This window comes from Ascaphus truei, chromosome 6, assembly GCF_040206685.1.
Source record: "Ascaphus truei isolate aAscTru1 chromosome 6, aAscTru1.hap1, whole genome shotgun sequence".
Taxonomy (NCBI): domain Eukaryota; kingdom Metazoa; phylum Chordata; class Amphibia; order Anura; family Ascaphidae; genus Ascaphus; species Ascaphus truei.
The window spans coordinates 53,037,166-53,059,580 of NC_134488.1; the positions used below are offsets into that span (position 1 = coordinate 53,037,166).

The window sequence follows — 22,415 nt, forward strand, 5'->3', positions numbered from 1 at the left end:
AGTACTGTAGAAGCCGCTCAGCAAATGATATTGCTTACAGGAGAATCGCTTGACTTTTGAATCGCACCGATATTGATATTGTCAAAATAAAAAAAACACAGAAAATAATACTGCAACAATACTCACCATAGAATTTCCCAATCAGCTGGTGCCGGGCCACTGCCAGTCCAGTATTCTTGATCATACACGTTGACAGGTGACAGCGGGACTACTACACCTGTAGTCAGCTCATGAGGCTGGAAATCGCTTAGGTACATGCAAGCTTGCTCCAAACTGCACGCGAAATCCGGCTCAGCCTGCAGGTATCCGTGCGTGGACAGACAGCAAGGGTTGTCACTGATGGTGGGACCGTTATTGGAAGCCGGTGCTGGTGCTGGTGCTGGTGCTGGCGCATTGCTTGCCAGCGACTGTCGTTTCTTAGTTGGTTTTAACACGACCTTTCGCCTTTTGCCGTCTGCATGATCATAGATACAGGAAAAAGCCAGTGATACACACCAATACCCTCCAATAAATTCGGGATCAATACGATAAAAACATGGATCGCTACATAACTTTTCGTTATTGCACGCTTCCACACATTAGGAGCTGTCGAAAATTTGTAAAAGTCATAGTTTTCGATAAAATACTGATAAATTTGAACAACTGTTGCCATCTTATCATCTGTTGCATCAATGGCGGCCCATATCAAATACGCGTAAGTTCTGTCGGGTTTTTGGAACACGGGCTGCACTTGAACACTCATGGTGGCGGGTCTCTGGAGAATAACAGAAACTGGTCTGTCTTTCTTTAATATGAAAAGCCTAAATTGATACATTATTGTAACCTTGTCCTTCAGTCTCAAGGCCAATTTACAATAGCACACTGTGGTACAGTATCTTTTTTAAACGAAACACCTGCAAGTCGACACATTACTGAAGCGCATGCGCATTACAATTCATGACTATCTGCCATCTGGCGGACACGCGAAGAATTGCAACCTATTAAATCCGAACCATTCTCAATAAACACATGAACCGCGCATGACTCGCAGCTGAGAACGCAACATGAATGCGGCATGCACCCGGTGAAGTGCGTCGCATTCGAGAAAAAATCCAGGGAAAATGCGGTGAGGTTTTAGAATAAAATGGGCCGCAGCAGTAGGTCCTGTTTCATAGCACATGGACTATCGGATCCTCATCCCAGTAAGCCTGCATCATAGGCTTTGAGGCCTGTGAGGCTCGCGGGTCCTCTCTTCGCCTAAAGAAATCCCCTAGCTCTGGCATTTTCTTTTTAAGTGCTTTGGGAGTCATCTTTGTCACTTTATAAACAGAATCCTGTGATTTTGCTGGTTTAGAATATGATGGTGCTTGCTAAATATAGTGTGTCACGTACGGCACACCTGTGAGCATGTGACCTGCATATGGGACAAGGGTTAATACACAACTCTCTAGCTTTCCCAGTTTTCACCTTCGCAAAGGTCCCTCGAATGAACAATATCTCCCCTCAATCTGTCCCCATATACCATCTGCCACAAACAGCACACTTGTGAGCATGTGACTTAGCAAGCAGGGTTAATACACACGGCTACTCTAGCCACCTCACCTTTCTCCTCCACAAGGTACTTTCAATGAGTTAATATTAACCCCTTACTCAATTCCAAGCATATCTATATGCCGCCACCTCCCAAGAAATATGCAAAATATGTAATTAATATATATTTGCCAGGGTCTCAGGTCACTGTTGCTTATAGAAATAACTATGCACTTAACACATCTGTTGTAGCAAAATGTGTCCAAAAATGTAAATTATAACAATAATAATAATAATTGTTTGTTCTTGTATAGTACTGCTAGTTTTACGTAGCACTTTACATAGACATTTTGCAGACACAGTCCCTGCCCCGTAGAGCTTAGAATCTATGTTTTATGGTGCCTGTGGCACAGGGAGATAAAGTGACTTGCCCAAGGTCACAAGGAGCCAACACCGTGTTCCCCTACTTCAAACACAGTGCCAGAGTCAGTGTCTTTACTCACTGAGACACTCCTCACACCCACACCCATTACAACTGCAACAGTTCATTCAGAGCCCAAAGCATCATTTATTATATATGTATATATATATATATATATATATATATATATATATATATATATTACAACAAGACAAACTGCCTGCAACAGACTAAGCAAATAATGAGTACTTAAATTAGTAATATAATAACACCACTAACGGTGCTAGGGACTAGAAGTAATATAACAATGAAAAGAAAAAGAAAAGCGTCCCAACTCAGCACTCAAGTATACTCAGAACAAATATCAAAGAAAATTATGATTTATTTAACAGCACAAATAATCAAACATAAAATACAAAAAATATTAAAACAAACCCTGACATCCTCCTGTGATAGAATATGTATCAGACAGGGGAAATCCCGTATGAATATACTAATGGACCCCAATACCCAAGGCAAGGGGAAAAAAGCCTATAAGCACAAAATATATGTAGAACAAGGGGTTAACAATAACCTACAAGGGGTTAACAATAACCCTTGAACCTACAAGGCCGGCCTCACCCCTAGTAAATATAAAACCACACAGCAAGCATAGATAACACATGCACCAAATTGCCTAATACATGATGATGTCAAATACATATATTATATACATACACCGTAAATGCAGTTGGTATAATCAAGGCAAACCAGGCACAGTACCAAAAAGAGACTGTTAGTATGGGATCAACAATGTCTGAAACATTTTTTATCACAGGAGGATGTCAGGGTTTGTTTTAATATTTTTTGTATTTAAGGTTTGATTATTTGTGCTGTTAAATAAATCATAATTTTCTTTGATATTTGTTCTGATTATACTTGAGTGCTGAGTTGGGACGCTTTTCTTTTTCTTTTCATTGTTATATAAACAATGAAATATATATATATATAACAATGAAAAGAAAAAGAAAAGCGTCCCAACTCAGCACTCAAGTATAATCAGAACAAATATCAAAGAAAATTATGATTTATTTAACAGCACAAATAATCAAACCTTAAATACAAAAAATATTAAAACAAACCCTGACACATATATATATATATATATATATATATATATATATATATATATATAGCAAATGGAAATATTCCTGTATGCTCATTTGCATGTCTTAGACAGGTCTGCAACCCCGCCTTTCACCATTATCATCCAGCACACAGCACTTCCACTGCAGCAAGGGATTCTGGGAAATGACATGCAAATGGGCACAGTGTCACCTTTTGCTTCAAAACCATTTTTAACATGGTTCCCTATAGGCTTGAGCTTACTACATGGTCACAGCTTTAAGCACAGACAGGGTTAAGATGCAGGCTTAAGCTTACTACATGGTCACAGCTTTAAGCACAGACAGGGTTAAGATGCATAGCCAGAATTTCCTAGGATCCCTTGCTGCAGTGGACGTGCTGTGTGCTGGGTGATAATGGTGAATGGCGGGGTTGCAGACCTGTCTAAGACATGCAAATGAGCATACAGGAATATTTCCATTTGCTATATGCTTTGCTGTGGAGGGTTTTTGTCACTTTTTTTACCCACCATAACTTAATTAAGTGTGTGTGTGTGTGTGTGTGTGTGTGTGTATGTATGTATATATATATATATATATACACAGTGTTCGACAATTATATACATTTACTCGCCCGGGGCGGGTGGAATTAACCCCCGGGCGAGTAAATATTGGCCCAAGCAGCGCACGTGTGTTTTTTAAATATCCGGCGCTCGCGCTGCTGCTTTTCCCGCGCTCGCACTGGAGAAAAAAAAAAAAAGCCGGAGGCGGACTCATGTTGTTTGGGGAGATTACCCCGCCTCCGGCTCTCTGAGCAGTGGCTTCCCTCCTCAGCGCTTCTACTCCTCCCCCTTCCAGCAGCCAGCCCCTTCCATGCCTGTCTGCCTCAGGCCCCTGCAGGGCCATCTGTCATACCTCCCATCGGGCCACCCGCCCCCCCCCTTGCATCGGGCCACCCGCCCCCCCCTCGCATCGGGCCATCCGCCACCCCCCCCCCTCACACCAATCTCTCCCGGCCTCCGTGACTCACCCCACGCGGCGTCGGTGTGCCGCCTCTACGGACACTCTGCCGATCTGTCAGCTGTTAAGGAAACCCCTGATGGCCAGCTCAGTTGTAAGCAGGGGAAATCCCCTCACCCGAGCCTCTCCCTGCTCTAAGCAGGGGAAATCCCCTCACCGGAGCCTCTCCCTGCTCTAAGCAGGGGAAATCCCCTCACCGGAGCCTCTCCCTGCTCTAAGCAGGGGAAATCCCCTCACCGGAGCCTCTCCCTGCTCTAAGCCTGGGAAATCCCCTAACCCGAGCCTCTCCCTGCTCTAAGCAGGGGAAATCCCCTCACCCGAGCCTCTCCCTGCTCTAAGCAGGGGAAATCCCCTCACCGGAGCCTCTCCCTGCTCTAAGCAGGGGAAATCCCCTCACCGGAGCCTCTCCCTGCTCTAAGCAGGGGAAATCCCCTCACCGGAGCCTCTCCCTGCTCTAAGCCTGGGAAATCCCCTAACCCGAGCCTCTCCCTGCTCTAAGCAGGGGAAATCCCCTCACCCGAGCCTCTCCCTGCTCTAAGCAGGGGAAATCCCCTCACCGGAGCCTCTCCCTGCTCTAAGCAGGGGAAATCCCCTCACCGGAGCCTCTCCCTGCTCTAAGCAGGGGAAATCCCCTCACCGGAGCCTCTCCCTGCTCTAAGCCTGGGAAATCCCCTAACCCGAGCCTCTCCCTGCTCTAAGCAGGGGAAATCCCTTACCCGAGCCTCTCCCTGCTCTAAGCAGGGGAAAACCCCTCACCGGAGCCTCACCCTGCTCTAAGCAGGGGAAATCCCCTCACCCGAGCCTCTCCCTGCTCTAAGCAGGGGAAATCCCCTCACCGGAGCCTCTCCCTGCTCTAAGCAGGGGAAATCCCCTCACCGGAGCCTCTCCCTGCTCTAAGCCTGGGAAATCCCCTAACCCGAGCCTCTCCCTGCTCTAAGCAGGGGAAATCCCCTCACCCGAGCCTCTCCCTGCTCTAAGCAGGGGAAATCCCCTCACCGGAGCCTCTCCCTGCTCTAAGCAGGGGAAATCCCCTCACCGGAGCCTCTCCCTGCTCTAAGCAGGGGAAATCCCCTCACCGGAGCCTCTCCCTGCTCTAAGCAGGGGAAATCCCCTCACCGGAGCCTCTCCCTGCTCTAAGCCTGGGAAATCCCCTAACCCGAGCCTCTCCCTGCTCTAAGCAGGGGAAATCCCCTCACCCGAGCCTCTCCCTGCTCTAAGCAGGGGAAATCCCCTCACCGGAGCCTCTCCCTGCTCTAAGCAGGGGAAATCCCCTCACCGGAGCCTCTCCCTGCTCTAAGCAGGGGAAATCCCCTCACCGGAGCCTCTCCCTGCTCTAAGCAGGGGAAATCCCCTCACCGGAGCCTCTCCCTGCTCTAAGCCTGGGAAATCCCCTAACCCGAGCCTCTCCCTGCTCTAAGCAGGGGAAATCCCTTACCCGAGCCTCTCCCTGCTCTAAGCAGGGGAAATCCCCTCACCGGAGCCTCTCCCTGCTCTAAGCAGGGGAAATCCCCTCACCGGAGCCTCTCCCTGCTCTAAGCAGGGGAAATCCCCTCACCCGAGCCTCTCCCTGCTCTAAGCAGGGGAAATCCCCTCACCGGGGCCTCTCCCTGCTCTAAGCAGGGGAAATCCCCTCACCCGAGCCTCTCCCTGCTCTAAGCAGGGGAAATCCCCTCACCGGAGCCTCTCCCTGCTCTAAGCAGGGGAAATCTCCTAACCCGAGCCTCTCCCTGCTCTAAGCAGGGGAAATCCCCTCACCGGAGCCTCTCCCTGCTCTAAGCAGGGGAAATCCCCTAACGGTGCCTCTCCCTGCTCTAAGCAGGGGAAATCTCCTCACCCGAGCCTCTCCCTGCTCTAAGCAGGGGAAATCCCCTCACCGGAGCCTCTCCCTGCTCTAAGCAGGGGAAATCCCCTCACCGGAGCCTCTCCCTGCTCTAAGCAGGGGAAATCCCCTCACCGGAGCCTCTCCCTGCTCTAAGCAGGGGAAATCCCCTACCGGCCCTTCTCCATCTATCAGTGAATACTGCGGCGTCGGCGTCCCACTCTGGAGGGGGCGCGGCCCCTTGCAGAGGCCCTCCTGCCGTGCGGAGGCCCCCGCTGCCATGTGCGATCCCCCCCTGCCTTGCAGAAGCGCTCCTGCCATGCGGAGGCCCCCGCTGCCATGTGCGACCCCCTGCCTTACGGGTGAGTGTTTGTGTGTGTGAGTGACAGACTGTGAGTGTGAGTTTGTCTGAGTGAGTGTCTGTGTGTCTGTGAGTGTGTCACCCTCTCTCCCTCTCCCTGTGTCACCCTCTCCCTGTATCACCCTCCCTCTCCCTGTGTCACCCACCATCTCCCTCTGTCACCCTCTCCCTGTGTCACCCACCCTCTCCCTGTGTCACCCTCTCTCCCTCTCCCTGTGTCACCCACTCCCTGTATCACCCTCCCTCTCCCTGTGTCACCCACCATCTCCCTCTGTCACCCTCTCCCTGTGTCACCCTCCCTCTCCCTGTGTCACCCACCCTCTCCCTGTGTCACCCACCCTCTCCCTGTGTCACCCACCCTCTCCCTGTGTCACCCTCCCTCTCCCTGTGTCACCCTCTCCCTCTCCCTGTGTCACCCTCTCCCTCTCCCTATGTCACCCTCTCCCTGTCACCCTCCCTCTCCCTCTCCCTGTGTCACCCACCCTCTCCCTGTGTCACCCTCCCTCTCCCTGTGTCACCCTCCCTATCCCTGTGTCACCCTCCCCCTCTCCCTGTGTCACCCTCCCCCTCTCCCTGTGTCACCCACCCTCTCCCTGTGTCACCCGCTCTCCCTCTCCCTGTGTCACCCACCCTCTCCCTGTCACCCTCCCCCTCTCCCTGTGTCACCCTCCCCCTCTCCCTGTGTCACCCTCCCCTCTCCCTGTGTCACCCTCCCCTCTCCCTGTGTCACCCTCCCTTCTCCCTGTGTCACCCTCCCCTCTCCCTGTGTCACCCTCCCCTCTCCCTGTGTCACCCTCCCTCTCCCTGTGTCACCCTCCCTCTCCCTGTGTCACCCTCCCTCTCCCTGTCACCCTCCCCCTCTCCCTGTGTCACCCTCCCTTTCCCTGTGTCACCCTCCCTCTCCCTGTGTCACCCTCTCCCTGTCACTCTCCCTCTCCTTGTCACCCTCCCTCTCCATGTCACCCTCTCCCTGTGTCACCCACCCTCTCCCTCTCGCCCTCTCTCTGTCACCCTCTCCCTCTCTGTCGCACTCTCTTCTTCGCTCTCTCTGTCGCACTCTCTCTGTCGCACTCTCTTCTTCGCTCTCTCTGTCGCACTCTCTCTGTCGCACTCTCTTCTTCGCTCTCTCTGTCGCACTCTCTTCTTCGCTCTCTGTCGCACTCTCTTCTTCGCGCTCTCTGTCGCACTCTCTTCTTCGCGCTCTCTGTCGCACTCTCTCAGTCTCTCATTTTCTGTGTGTGTGTCTCTCATTCTCTCTCTTTCTCTGTGTGTCTCTCTTTCTCTCTGTGTGTGTGTGTCTCTCTCTCTCTCTCTCTGTTTGTGTCTGTGTGTGTGTGCCGCTGTGTGTGTGTGTGTGTGTGTGTGTGTGTGTGTGTGTGTGTGTGTGTGTGTGTGTGTGTGTGTGTGTGTGTGTGTCTGTCTCTCTCTCTGTGAAGCGCCGACGTCAAGACACTGGTTACGGGGTTCAGAAAACTAGTCATTCACATCTGGCTTTTATTTCTAAATCCAACATTGAGACACACACACACACACACACACACACACACACACACACACACGCCTAATTGTAGTATAATGTAATACAATAAATACATTTATGTCAAAAACGAATGTTCTGACTAGGAATTTATTAAATGTATTTTATTTATATATTTTATTTTAAAGCGGGGTTGGGGGCGGGACTATGGGCGGAGTTGGGGGCGGGACTAGGGGCGGAGTTGGGGGCGGGACTAGGTGGCGAGTAGATTTTTTGGTTGGGCGAGTAGATTTTTGGGTGATTTGTCGAACACTGTATATATATATATATATATATATATATATATATATATATATATATATATATATATGTGTATATATGTATATAGATATATGTATATATATGTATATAGATATATATATATATATATATATATATATATATATATATATATATATATATATATATATATACATACACACAGTGCTTTAGATTACAGAAAATTATTATTACAAGAACATAGAATTACAATAAATGCAGAACAGTTTTTAAAATAACAAGATAAAACGTCAAACAGAAATCCCTATACAGTATGTTACCATATGTCAGGTATTTCCCTGCAGAGGTCACTAGTGTAGAAAAATGAAAATTCACATGTTTGATCTCAAAACACACCTCTTGTTGAATTCTTATTTTCAGAATACCTTGCTAATACGTATGTACTATTTTTTCCCCATTGAACCAACATAAACCCACTCAGCTGCTAAATTGATGGTTTTACGACTTAGAAAAAACTTTGCTCTAAAAAGATGTTAAAAAGGTATATTATAAAAACCTAACTTCATGGCCCTAATACTTAGACACGCATGAGTTGTATCAATAGATTCATGCGAATTTGATAAACGTAACGAGACTCTATCTATCCCATATTACCTGCTAGCCTTTAAGGGTTTGGTATCATTTGATTTGTTCAATTGCAACATTTACAAATATCTATCCAGTATACATCGGAGTACATGTTAGGTCCATGATATCTTCATATTTCCTATTATTGAACGACAGGGTTAGTGACACACCCTGGCACTCCGTAGAACCTTTCCAGAAATGCTTTGAAAGTATCTTTAAACAGTGTCCTGTTTACATCAGGAGAGTGATAATTGTATCCCAACTCTGGAAACAACAAATGCCCTATCTTTAGATTCTATCAGTCCTAAAACTAGGCCTGGTCAAGGTTTTAACAGGCCATAGAACATTTCTTTGTATTTTTTTTAAATCAAATCTGTAGCCACATTAATCCCGAAGTACCAGATTGATTAAAATACTTAATATTCTCTACCATTTTCATTACATAGTGTTTAGTCCACGGATATTCGAGAGTCTTCACTCTAAGTCACCATATCCGTTGACACCGCGCATGCGCCCCACATACCCTTATATTTTAGAGTCTCCCAGCAGCAAAACTGAAGCACCAGAACGGGAAAAAACCTTATTGCTTTGTATTAAATATTCTTTCTTTCATAAATATGGTTCTGTTTATAATGTCAGTTTTACAGCCAGAAAACGTTTATAGGTAGACTCCAATGTTTTGTGTAAACATCAGGACGCAAAAACTATTTTGGATCATGCTACTGTGAAAGATGTAAAAAATATTCCAACACAAATTCAGAAATATCAAACAAGTTTATTACCTACAAGTGCACACAAGGAGAAAGCTTAGAAAAAGCTCTTTGGATAAAAAAAATTGCAGGGATTACTTATACACAAATACAAATAACTACGCACCTACATATGGGGTGACTTCTGCGTCATGGAAAATAACCAAAAACCCTTATCCAAACTAAAATCTATAGTTTATACAAATTGACCTTTACACAACATGTTTTTTACTCTTTCCCTGGAGCCTGTGTGTTGCTGGAAGGAGACAAAACAAAACAAGAAGTGCTTTCTTATCTCAACTACCAGTACCCTTGGTCCTTGTGACTCTTAGATTCTTTTAGCAGCTGCGTGGGTTGGCATCACTGTAAGCAAAAACTATCCCATGCTCACAGCTTTCATAACTGCAACAGACAAAATGGCTGACAAACAGAGACAAACAAAATGGCTGCTTACATCCTTGTGCCCCCTCCTTGGTACCCCTATATCACACTCTCACACTACATAGTGATGAAAAGGAACAGAATAAATATATCAAAGAACAGAAATAGAAACTAGCGAAAAATCATAAGCAAATGAATGTTCTTTATTTGTAGATGTTCAGATTTGATCAGTCTTATATTGCAGTGGTTTCTGTTCTGTTTGCTTCTGTTTCCTATATTCTGTTTTCTTCTTTTTTTCCCATTTCTAGAAAAATAAAAGTAAAAAGTTACTATTTTATGTTATTTAAAAATAAAGTATATTGATTTTTTTGTCTTTAGATCTTTGTGTGATTTATTTTCATGTATTCAATATATTATATAATGTCAGATATCAAGTTTCAGTGAAGGGGTAGCAGCAACAATGAAGTCCAATGTACCTGTACAGATATCTAAGATACACGTAACAGAATATAAGAGCATTAATAAAGATTGTAAGTGCACCGTGACCACAGAAACTGAAAACATGCACTCAACAATTTAAAGAAATCTGTTCAGAAAGTTGAAATAATATTAGGATTAATGGATTCATTAAAATCCAATAATGCGTATTAGAGCTTGATTGGCGTTATTTGCCCATTTAAGTAAATGGCAGTTAATATCAGTTGAGCTCCAATACCACTAAATTGGTATCACCAGAGCTTTGTGAGTCCCTAAATTAGAGGATCAACACAAAACATGCAACTACTGTAAATACCCTTGCCATACCACTTTATTGCTGTATGGTATAAAAACAAGTGTTTCTAAGCCTTTAAGGAATAAATTTCATGCGTCTTTATGTTAAAAAAAAAAAAAAAAACATAGTTATATTTATCCAAGGTAGAAATTCATACTAAGTATAAAATAAATCTATGGTCCATTGCACCTTTTCTATATAAATATGATAGATATATTTTTATAGAAGTATTTATGCATTTAGCATGCCTTTTTGATGAGAGTTAGGAGAGCTCTTTGCTTATAGAATAGCAAAAAAAAAGGCATTTTGCTGAAATGCTGGGCAGTCATCCTAAAAAACCCAGAATCAAGGTTCTCTGCTCTATTTATTTTCTTGTTACACCAATGTGCCTTATTAAAAGCAAACAATTGGTACATTTTTAGAAAGTGTAATCAAACATCACCCAAAAGTACATTATGGAGAATATCTATAATGTTCATAGACTTTTTTTTTATCATAATGAATTTCCAATACTCCAAAATTTCAATGGATCACAGAGGTCTCTCCAAGAGAGAGAAGCAGCGACATAGAATTTTGAGTACGAGCCTAAGAGTTCTATTATATATAATCCGAAGAGTAAGCTTCAGATGTTTTTCCTCCACAAAAAAAGGTAAAAAAAAAAACTGTTGAAGTACTCCTTTGTATTCTATATAGGGAGAAAAGATACCCAAAGCAGGTCCGAAGCCAACTTTTAAATACAAATTTGTCTAAAAGCCAATGTTCCATTGAAAGTTCCCTGCTTTGAGTAAAATTATTTAAACCCACTAATTCTATATAGGCGTTTGTTCAGAGAAAAATATTTGAAAAAATTCTGGCTAGTCCAGGGTGATGAACTGGCCCACATTGGGATTCTATATTGCTTTTAAAGATATAGAAAACCGTAGTATAAGCTACTAAAAAAAAATGCCCAGATGGCATTTAGTAATAGCCAAACCATTATATTTAATATTCAAGGACTCCATTTCCACAGGCTCAGTACCACAAGATTGGCGTAAAGCAGGTGTGGTGCCTATATTTAAAAAGGGAGCTAGATCACAACCATGGAATTACAGACCTGTAAGCCTGACATCAATAGTGGGGAAGCTACTTGAAGGTTTAATACAGATAATATTCAGGAATACCTAATGGAAAACAAAATTATTAGTAATAGTCAGCATGGATTTATGAAGGATTGATCATGCCAAACAAACCTTATTTGTTTCTTTGAGAAGGTAAGTAGGAATTTAGACCAGGAAAATGTAGTTGATGTGGTCTACTTAGAGTACATTTTGCAACGGCTTTTGCTACGGTTCCACACAAGAGGTTAGTGTACAAAATAAAGCAAATTGGAGTTGAAAACTGGTTGACAGAGAGTTGTCATAAATGGAACTTTTCAGGTTGGGCTAAAGTTGTGAATGGAGTACTTCAGGGATCGGTACTGGGACCAATGCTTTTTAACTTGATATTAGTGACCTTGAGGTTAGCATAGATAGCAAAGTCTCCATCTTTACTGATGACACTAAATTATGTAAGGTATCTACTACCTATCAGAGCAGGATGTAATTTCCCTCCAGAAGGACTTGGATAGACTGGAAACTTGGGCAGGTAAATGGCAGATGAGGTTTAATACATATAAATGTAAGGTTATGCATTTGGGAAACAAGAATAAACAGGCGACTTAAAAAATTAAATGGGGATCAATTAGGGGAATCCTTGATGGAGAAGGATTTAGGAGTGCTTGTAGACAGCAGGATTAGCAATAGTGCCCAAAGTCATGCAGTAGCTGCAAAGGCAAACACGATCTAATCTTGCATTAAATAGGCAATGGATGGAAGGGAAGTAAACGTAATTATGCCCCTTTACAAAGCATTAGTAAGACCACACCTTGAATATGGAGTACAATTTTGGACACCACTCCTTAGAAAATACATTATGAAACTAAAGATTGCAGAGAAGAGCCACCAAATTAATAAAGGGGATGGACAATCTGGTTTATGAGGAGAAGATAGCTAAATTAGATTTATTTACATTAGAAAAGATATCTAAGAGGAGATATGATGACTATATACAAAAATATTCGGGGTCAGTACAAGGAGCTTTCAAAATAACTATTCATCCCAAGTACAAAGGACACAGGGTCATCCTTAAAGGTTGGAGGAAAGGAGATTTCACCAGCAACAAAGGAAAGGGTTCTTTACAGTAAGGGCAGTTAAAATGTGGAATTCGTTACCCATGGAGACTGTGGTGGCAGATATAATAGATTTGTTCAAAAAAATGTTGGACAACTTTTTAGAAAGGAAAGGTATACAGGGATATACCAAATAAGTAAACATGGGAAGAATGTTGATCCAGGGATTAATCCGATTGCCAATTCTTGGAGTCAGAAGGAATTTATTTTCCCCCTTATGAGATATCATTGGATGATATTTCACTGGGGGTTTTTGTTTGCCTTCCTCTGGATCAATATACTGTAAGTACGGATATAATAATATCGTATCTGTCGTCTAAATTTAGCATAGGTTGAACTTGATGTCAACCTCATCTACTATGCAACTATGTAACATAAACAGTGATAGTGCACTGTCTACAAGTAATAACTATACAGTTCACATTTCAGTCTGCAATCAGCATGGGGCTGATGATGTTTATTGACTGACTTTATATGGTGGCAGTGAAGAGAATCCCGAACAACAGATTTCAACCTCAGAGTGCAAGGGTGCTAATTGCCAATGTGTATTTCACTGTGTGAGGAAGAGGCTACTGAGTAACAGGCCCTCAATCTCAGTGAGTATGACAGGGAAAGCTGACAGGGCTCACAAAGTACCACCTGCATGTGAGAGAACTATCTAAAACCTCCAGCTTTGTAAACTGAAATTGATGCTAAACTGGCTCAAGTACAGTATATTCACGCATGTTGGTGAAAATCATGAACTATTACGGCAAACTAGTGACATTTGTGCAAAAATTTTAATTCCTTGAAATTGTACGCAAATGTTTGTGAACTGCAAAACATACGCACATCTCAAAGTATCCTCTTAATATGCACTATTCATTCATTTGCACCGCAGATGTATTTTTAGACATATAGAACCCTCCTTCCATCCTCAACATCACTGATCTCTTTTGATGGGCACAACTTCAGAATAAACTCAACATGGTACTATGCTCAGCTCAATGCTTCAGTGCCAATATGACATTGCTTGAACATCATAAGGGTCGTCCCTCCAATGGGCCCCATGATGTTCAGGGAATGCCATGCGGTATTGGCTTGTTTACTATATGCTTATCATTATCACTGCTCTCCTGATCATATGATTTGGAAGCCGGTCAGGACAACATGTTTGCTAACCCAATCAATCGCGTTGACGAGATACCAGAAAGGACCGCCGGATTTCAAGAATTGAGGTAAAGTGGTTAAATATCAAATAACCAAAATCTCTTAGGTTTATTTTTGAGAAAATTATGGGACAGAACATTAGTCTGAGATTAACCCACACTGTGAGAACACTAAGACATGTTAAAATAAATGCGATATCTTACCGTAACTTTCAGTTTGAGATGATGTTAGAATTTGGTTCATATCTGAATTTGCATCATATGTTGCAGTGTTCTGGATTGTAGGTTTTGCCATATCCATTCCAATAAGTAATGTCATAAAATCCACAACTGTGTCAATATTTTGCTTGTTTGTTGTATCCTTAAGTTTACATAAAACACTTAACCGACTGAATGATTTGAGTTCTGAAACATTGGCTCGCAGGAAGAGAATGATAATATTTAAATCATTAAGAGGACATCCAAGCATTTTGTTGCTTAGGAGATCAAATGCTGGAAGCATTTCATAAACAGTTAAGAAGTATTTGTCCCAATAACATAATTTACTCAAATTATATATTATAATGGGCACTAGAAGAATGTATATAACTGCATTAGCTATATTAATTACTTGAAATATGGGTAATGAAACAAGTTTACAGTTAACAAATTCTGATTTAGATGTCTCTGTTTTTAGAAGCACTGTTTTTATATGGCAGTTGAATTCATCTTGAAAAAAAATGCTGAGGTGAAAGAATCCCATGTAGATACATGTGAGTGAAATGAAGATAAGCAAGAGAATATTTCTCAGGAGATAGGTAAGTACAAGGAGATGAGATCGTTGTTTACAAGTCAAATATCTCTCCAACAAAGGGAATTCAAAGTATCTCATGTGGCGGGCACTGAAAGAAAGAAAAAAATACTTTTACTACATTTTAGAATCTCTAATTATTATATATATATAGTAAAGAGAAATATTGTTTATCTGCTCTACTATTTTCTCTGTTTTGAACTTTTGACACATTCCGTTTCATAATCTTGTAGAAAAGCACTATACGATGTTCAAAAACAATAGCAGTAAACTAATATTTAGAAGAGCTGTTATGTCTCAGTATGTCACTTTTTTTACAATGTTATTTTTGCATTTTTAAATTACATTTTTTATTTTATTTATTACTATATCATCCAAGTGAGGTACGGACATTTATAGTAAAATCTCTCAGGGTTGTATAAAAAGACTGACTGAAAAAAGCATGGCATCAATTTAAAAGTAAACATTTTTTTATTCTCATCCACCTTGTAATTAAATAATATCAAAGAATTTGCTGCATCACAAGCAACACAGAAATGTTTACTTCTTATTTGATTTGTTTATATAATTTTGGCTCAAATATTGGAATTAAATTGAGAGGCAAACAAACATTGGTCTGAACATTACCAGTGGCGTATTTACAAATTCGCCGCCCATAACAACTTACTTTGGTGCCGCCCGCGCAGCCACCTTCTTTTTCGTGCCACCCTTCTCCTTCAGCGTCACGACGTCACACAGCATCGCGATGCCATGGCAATATGACGTCTCACGGCATCACATTACCATGGTAACGACATCGCCTCGTCATTTGACGTAGCAGTGTCATGTTGCCGTGGCAAAGCAACATCATGTGACGTCGCAGCATCATTTGACGCTGTGACGCTGAAGAATGAGGGCGGCTTGAAGAAGGTAAGAACTTTACAGATGCCTCATGCTCTCCCCCGGCAATCAGTGGGGAAAAGAGCGGGTACTCAATATATGGGGGGGGGGGGGGGGAAGGGAAATTTACGCCCCTAAAATCTTGCTGCCCTAGACCCGGGCCTAATGGGAAATCTGCCACTGATGCATCACACTAAAGAGTTTGTATGTATGAGATTCAATGGACCCTACTTCAAACTGCTATGAAGATGTCTTGCCAATGCTTGAAATACTATAGTTCCATTTGAAAGGAGCTGAACTCTTCTCTAGCTAAAATTGTGGGCATGGTTCACCACTATGACAATCAATTGGTTTCTTGGCAAATGTTTTTTTTAATTTAAATGTAATGTATTTTATTTAGTGCTTGTTTCTTATTTGTAGCTTGCCCATTGATTGCCATTGTGGCAGTCCATGCCCATAACGTGGGAATGGTTTACCACTGTGACAATCAATGGATAGAGGGGGTGGGTGTAGTTGCCCATGGGAAGGGGTTTAGTCTTCCTAGATGGGTTGTGGGGGGTTAACCCCTTTCTTAATTATCATAGTGGTTAATAACCGCTAAGTTGATTAAGGGGTTACAGGTCAGTAGTTAGTTTTTTTTATTTTACCGTCAGTGCCCACTGAAGACGAGAAGGATGAGGATGGCCTTCATCCTGGTCAGGGTAAGTATAACGTTTATTTACCATGCCCACAATATGGGCATGAAGTGCCGTAATGGCAATGAATGGGCAACCTACAAATTAAAAAGAACCACAAAATAAAATACATTATATTTGAATAAAAACAAAGATTTGACAATAAGCCAATTGATTGTCACAGTGATAAACCGTGCCCAAAACATGGTTACTACTGCTAAGGTAATGAAGGGGTTAACCCCATCCCGCAACCTTCCCGAGAGGCCTAACCACCCACCCTATGGAAACTATCCCCTTCACCCACCCCCCTACGCCCAATAAACCAGTTACTCTGGCTTAACCCCTTCAATGGCTAGCCATTAAGGTAATGAAGCTACTTTTATTTTATTTTAATAATACAGTATTGAAGCAGAGGGTCTCTGGAGCCCGACCGCATTAATTTAAACCTTTGGGGACGCAATGCTTTCCAAGTTACTGGCCCCGGTATGGGTTGCTGGTATCTCACTGCATTGTTTAAATGTCCCGGTCACGTGGGCCGTGACGTAGGAGAATTTAAACATGACAGAGATACCAGCACCCCATACCGGGGCCTGTAACTCAGGAAGCAGAGGGTCCGAGGCTAAAATTAATGTGGTTCAACTCCGGAGACCGTCTGCTTCGATACTGTGTTATTAAAATAAAATAAAAGCCACGCAATCACCTGTTAGATCACTCTTACTGTGCGTCACTTACAGACATGTGCAGCCCGGTAGGATTCACACAGTCCAAGTCGCATTCAGATGGAGGGACCCCCACTGTGTTAATCGCGATGGGCCATTACCGACTGCTATGCACTGTGTCTCGGATGGTCAACGTTTTTCACACTGTGCACCATTACATGCTCTACGGCAGCTGATAGATAGGAGATGCTACATCTGTAAGTCTAAAGGTTACTTCTCCCTAGTAGTTCTCCTGGATATTTCTGCTGCCTTTGACACTGTCGATCACCTCTATTCTCCTGAACACTCTCCAGTAGATTGGCATTCACGACACAGCGTTCTCCTGGTTCACATCCTACTGTACCTATTCACCCTCTCCTTCAGTGTTTCCTTCTCTGGTGTCTCCTCCTCTAAACTGTTAAATAAACTGCAATATAACCCACTATTATCATACAGTATGTGTGCCATGATATATTGAGCAGCTAAACCCGCAGTGCAGAGTGCAACTGTCTCCTACCTCACTGACTCCCACCTACGTGAGGTTGATACAAGAGGTAATCAAATCGGCTGCAACGATATTATGTCAGTGAGAACACTCGACCTGACTGATGATATGCAACATTAGACATATTGGCATCCAGGAGACCTGCACTGATTACTAACAGTGCAGTGCAAACGCTCCTTATCCAGGGCAATCATTGTCAACTGTATTTGTTTAGACATAGGATAACTATACTACAAACAACATCTAACAGAGACATGGCTAGGTTGATACATCAGCCTAAGGCCTCGGTCCCGCTGCGCTCGTTGGCGCGGGCGGCAATGTAGCGAGTTCCCCACCAGCAGGGGAATCCTCGCGAGCTGGTCCCGGTCCCCACTGGCTGCACAGCTGATCACACGCTGTCGCGCGTCAGCCGCTAGGAGACACCACAGAATGGTGTTTCCTAGCTTCGACGCGTGACGTGTGTGGCTGTGAGCCAATGGGGAGGGGAGGCTTCGGGAGGAGGAGAGGCTTCGGGGAGCGGGGAGGAGTGTGGAGTGAAAGCAGGTGAGTGCCTTTCTCTGTGTGTGTGCCTGTCTGTGTGTGTGTCTGAGTGCGTGCGTGCCTGTCTGTGTGTGTATGTGTGTGCCCGAGTGCGTGAGTGCCTGCCTCCGTCTGTGTGTGTGTGTGTGTATGAGTGCGTGAGTGCCTGCCTCTGTGTGTGCGCGCGTGTGTGTGTATGAGTGCGTGAGTGCCTGCCTGTGTGTGTGTGTGTGTGTGTGTGTGTGTGTGTATGAATGAGTGCCTGCGTGTGTGTGTTTAAACTTACTTTCCAGCTCCAGCCCGAGTCAGTGGAGGGAGGGGGGGGGAGAGTAGCGGGTCCCTCCGCTCAAGCCACGCCCCCCCTCCCTGTCAAACCGCCCACCACCCGCCCACCTCCCGCTCCGGCTCCCGCTCCCTACAGACCGCATATCGCGGTCTGTGTATCTCAGCGCACCGCCTGTCAGCAGTGCGGGTGCGCTGACTCTGGGAGCGGGGCCTTAGCCTAACCATTTGCTGCATTAGCAGCTGTGTATTCAACACCACTATACACAATCTTTGCAGCTGACTGTAGAGTTATCAACTCATACACTACACTCTCTATATCGGTGTCAATTTGAAGGCAAGACAGGAAAATTTGACTTTTCGTCTCCACTCGAGGGATCTAGTTCTTGGAGAATTTCCCAGTGATGTATGTTAGAATTACATTGTAGGACAAAGCAGCATATTGGGTTGTAGAGGGTGTCTAGTTTGCTATGGTGAATTTGGGGTGCTTTACTGTACATATACTATGTCCCCGTAGTCTATGATTGGCAATAGCATCTGTTGTGCAATGTGCTTTTCTTTTATTACTATTGGTAATAGCTGTGCTGCATTAGAGCACCCTTCACATGTTACAAAAAGTTATTATTTTAAGCAAGTATTTTAGGTGGAAATAACATTGCACCAACTACTTTTTTGTTTCCTTTTTACAATAAGCTCAAAGCTTAATGTTAAGGCTTAACTTTAACATTATTTTAGGATTACTATGACATAATCCGTTCTGAGTAAATAAAAAAAGATTCAAATGTTAATATATTAGATATTTGTAAAGCTATATGCTGCATCTTCAGTTCTTTAATAAGAAAATACTTACTTTTTTAGCTCCTCCCAAAATATATATGGGTCAGCGCATGTTCGATGAGTTTTCAATAAGTGTTGAACCAGCTTGATTGATCGATTATAGGATTTGTCCAGTTCATCAATGATAAAAATAAGATCTAAATTCAGTAATGATTCAGATATATATTTCCAAAGTACCACAGGAATATACATAGCTACAGCTATAACCATTAAAGAGAATGGAAAAACCTAGAGGAGTAAAATGAAACATGTTTACTAAATAAATAAATAAAACATAAAATTGTATGCCACTTCTTTCTTGTTTATCAATCATGATATTCAAAATAAGCACATCTAGTATTTAGAATATTTCTGTTAATATCGACCCTTAGGTGCTACAGAAAATTATGGCTGTATACATACAGCCTTAATTATTTTGATTGAGAAATGGTACAACACAAGTACCAGGGAGAATAGAACAATAGAACACAAAACCCCAGCAAGCTCTTTTTGGGAACCCCTGAGCCCCCACAAAATATATGTATGTATTTAAGTGTCAAAATGGAGTGCTATTGAGCGTGGCATATGTATACAACAGACGACAGAGAATCCCAATGCTACATCCAACATGACAGAAATACACAGTAAAATACTTATATATTGCCTTGAAAAATGGTCATTTAGTTTAACCCTTTGGCTAACGCATTGTAAGCTTGCGAGCCACGTCAAGGCAGACACCCGTTCGCAAGTCCTAACACTAACAGATAAAATACTAAAATACTAATATACCTCTATTAGGATTAATAGACTGTATACACACATCCTTAATTATTTTGATTGAGAAATGGTACAACACAATTACCAAGGAAAATAGAACAATAGTATGTTTACATTCATACACTTTAGCTCAAAAATCTGTGTTTAAATAAAACGCAAATAGTTAGCACAAAAAATACTGTATACGGGGCGGATTTCAACAATAATCACTTAATTTAAACCTTGACCCATTTTGCATATAATGTATCTGCACTGTCAGGAGATATACATAATTTTACAGGAAGTTCCTTTTAATAATCTTAAACCAAAAAAACTTTCCATTGCAAACAAGTATTATATTGGAATATGTAAATATATGGCAGTCATTTTTCTCCCTCTTGCGTGCAGCAATAAAAGGTCAATTAAATCTGCTTAAATGTCTCTGCCAGAAAGATCTGTCAAATGCAAGAAACTTAATTAGCAGATACAACCCAAAACATAAAAGTAAAAGATTCATTTGTGTCCAGGAGTACTGTACCCCTCAGAAAATATTGGTGTAGAATAGTGTGGAGGTGGCGAATCAAGATCAAATTGTGTTATTGTCGCTAAATGAATGTTACTAAAGGCTTTTTTTTTTAAATATGCTTTCTTTTTTATGTCACTTGTTTCAATGATCAAGTTTGGTAATTTATTATGGATCTGATGGCGGAATTAGGGAATTATATATAATACAATATATACCCAGATTAACTAAATGGTAACTAAAATTAAGCCTTATCGTAAATTCGGTAATGACATGTTGAGATCTGGTTATGTTATTGCTCTTGTAGTGACCACACAAACCTGACCTCAACCTTGGCTTCCCTGAATGGAAGTATAAATGCCTACAGATGAGGAAACTCCCTACTGTATGTTAAGTGAATAGTACAAGTACAGTGTTACAGTACAAGTAATGTTGATTGAAATGAAAAGGCATTAAATTGCACTAAGGCTTAGGGTAGGTCCCCTGCAGGGACAAGAGTCGCCCCTCAATGGAGCCAGGCCCACTACCCACCTTGCCCACCGCATTGTGAGAACAGATTTCTCTGAGACAGGAAATCTGTGCTCACAAGTTGTGATGGAGTGCTGGCCACGCCCCCGCGTTTCAGCCAATGAGGGCGAACCTGCTGGGTGATGTCATGGCCGTGCCCCCATCACGCTCCCCCTCCCCATCTATCCCCCTGCAGCTGACCGCAGACTGGGGATATCAGCTGCACGTGCCGCTAGAATGGGGGGTGCGTGTGCAGAGCTAACACCGGGGCCTCAGCCTTACTACCATTTAATTAATCTGGATTAGGGGGAATTGTTAAATCAGCAAGACAGAAGGGAGAGGTACTGTAGATGTCATTGAGCTGGATAGGAATGTTAGTGCATGAGAAGTTTAGAGAGTTACTGTATGGACAGTTCTTAGCCATTTAGCATCCTCTTTGTCTTTTTCAGAGGTATTGCCAGTATATTGGGGTGGGGAAGGCAAGACTATTCACACCAGAGACTTATATGTGTAGTTGAGGAAGTGGTGAGAAGAGGAGGGATTTGGATGTATTGGACATAGACCTGAAGACGAGACGTGAGCTTTCAAAACCTCTGTGCTCTTTAATACCAGCTATGAAGAATGTTCATGTTGGTCCCCTAAAAGGTACCATAAATTATAACAAATCATAAACCTGGAGTTTGCTTGTGTGAATTTTCCCTAATTTTGCATTCAGGAAACTTTGATATATCACTTATTTGAGTCTTTGAGAACTATTTCAATAATGTCTCCTGACTACAAAACCAGTGCAAAAGAATTGCACTTGATTTGTCAAAGGAAAAAATAAAATTGCTTTCAATTGGATTGCTTTGGTTTGCTAAATCTGTTGCTGTATATATTGCACTAGCTTTTGTCTCATGTTTTCATCCAGAGACTTTAGTAAATATAACCCTATGTAGCAAGATATTATTGGAGCAATTGTGACTCAGAAAACGGCTATTTGTTTGCCACAGAATTACACCACATTAACTGGATACATAGTGTATGCCTCTGTTTTCATTTTGATGATATTTATGTAGCCCCCTTCTAAAACCAGGCCCGTTTTAGCATGCAGGCTACGGCAGCACTCTAGCAGTGTAAGGGTTAAACCCATTACACATTGTCCTGCATGTGAGCTGGCTCAGAGAGATGATACAATGTTGCAGATCCCAGGCACATGCGGCATGACTCAGAGCAAGGAAAGTTCTAGTAGTCCATGTGACCAGTGGGGGGACAGATTGCTACAGCATGTTTTGCCCAGAGACAGAGAAGGGGAAAGGTTGACACCCCCTGCGTATATGAGGTGAGGACCCACCCTAGAGAAACCAACTCAACTGTGGTAAGTAACATAGATCAAGACGCTTTCTAAATGTGCGACAATATACTCAACAAGAGAACTTGGAGTAATGAGGCTCAAGCCTCGGTATCCAATGTCACCACTGACAGATTGAATCTGTCAGCCAGAACAGAACGCCCGATAGAGAGAAAGAGTGTGCTGGGGCAAACTGCGCTACAGTAGGTGCCTGATGCAACTGAGGTTCCCATGCTGCAGGGAGCAGGGCTGTAGTCCAGATCT

General features: G+C 42.9%; 2 protein-coding genes across 2 annotated transcripts in view; both read right to left on the reverse strand.

Annotated features, from left to right (window-relative positions):
• Window positions 1–22,415, reverse strand: part of RPL27A (ribosomal protein L27a) — a 240,408-nt gene that overhangs the window by 26,077 nt on the left and 191,916 nt on the right. The window lies entirely within an intron of this gene.
• Window positions 9,404–22,415, reverse strand: part of PANX3 (pannexin 3) — a 32,549-nt gene continuing 19,537 nt past the window's right edge. Inside the window, exons 3-5 of the mRNA XM_075603159.1 lie at window positions 19,070–19,284; window positions 14,077–14,753; window positions 9,404–10,050 (exon numbers count right to left, since the gene is read on the reverse strand). Coding sequence (XP_075459274.1) covers window positions 10,019–10,050; window positions 14,077–14,753; window positions 19,070–19,284 — 924 coding nt within the window. The 3' untranslated portion in view covers window positions 9,404–10,018. The remainder of the gene's footprint in view (window positions 10,051–14,076; window positions 14,754–19,069; window positions 19,285–22,415) is intronic.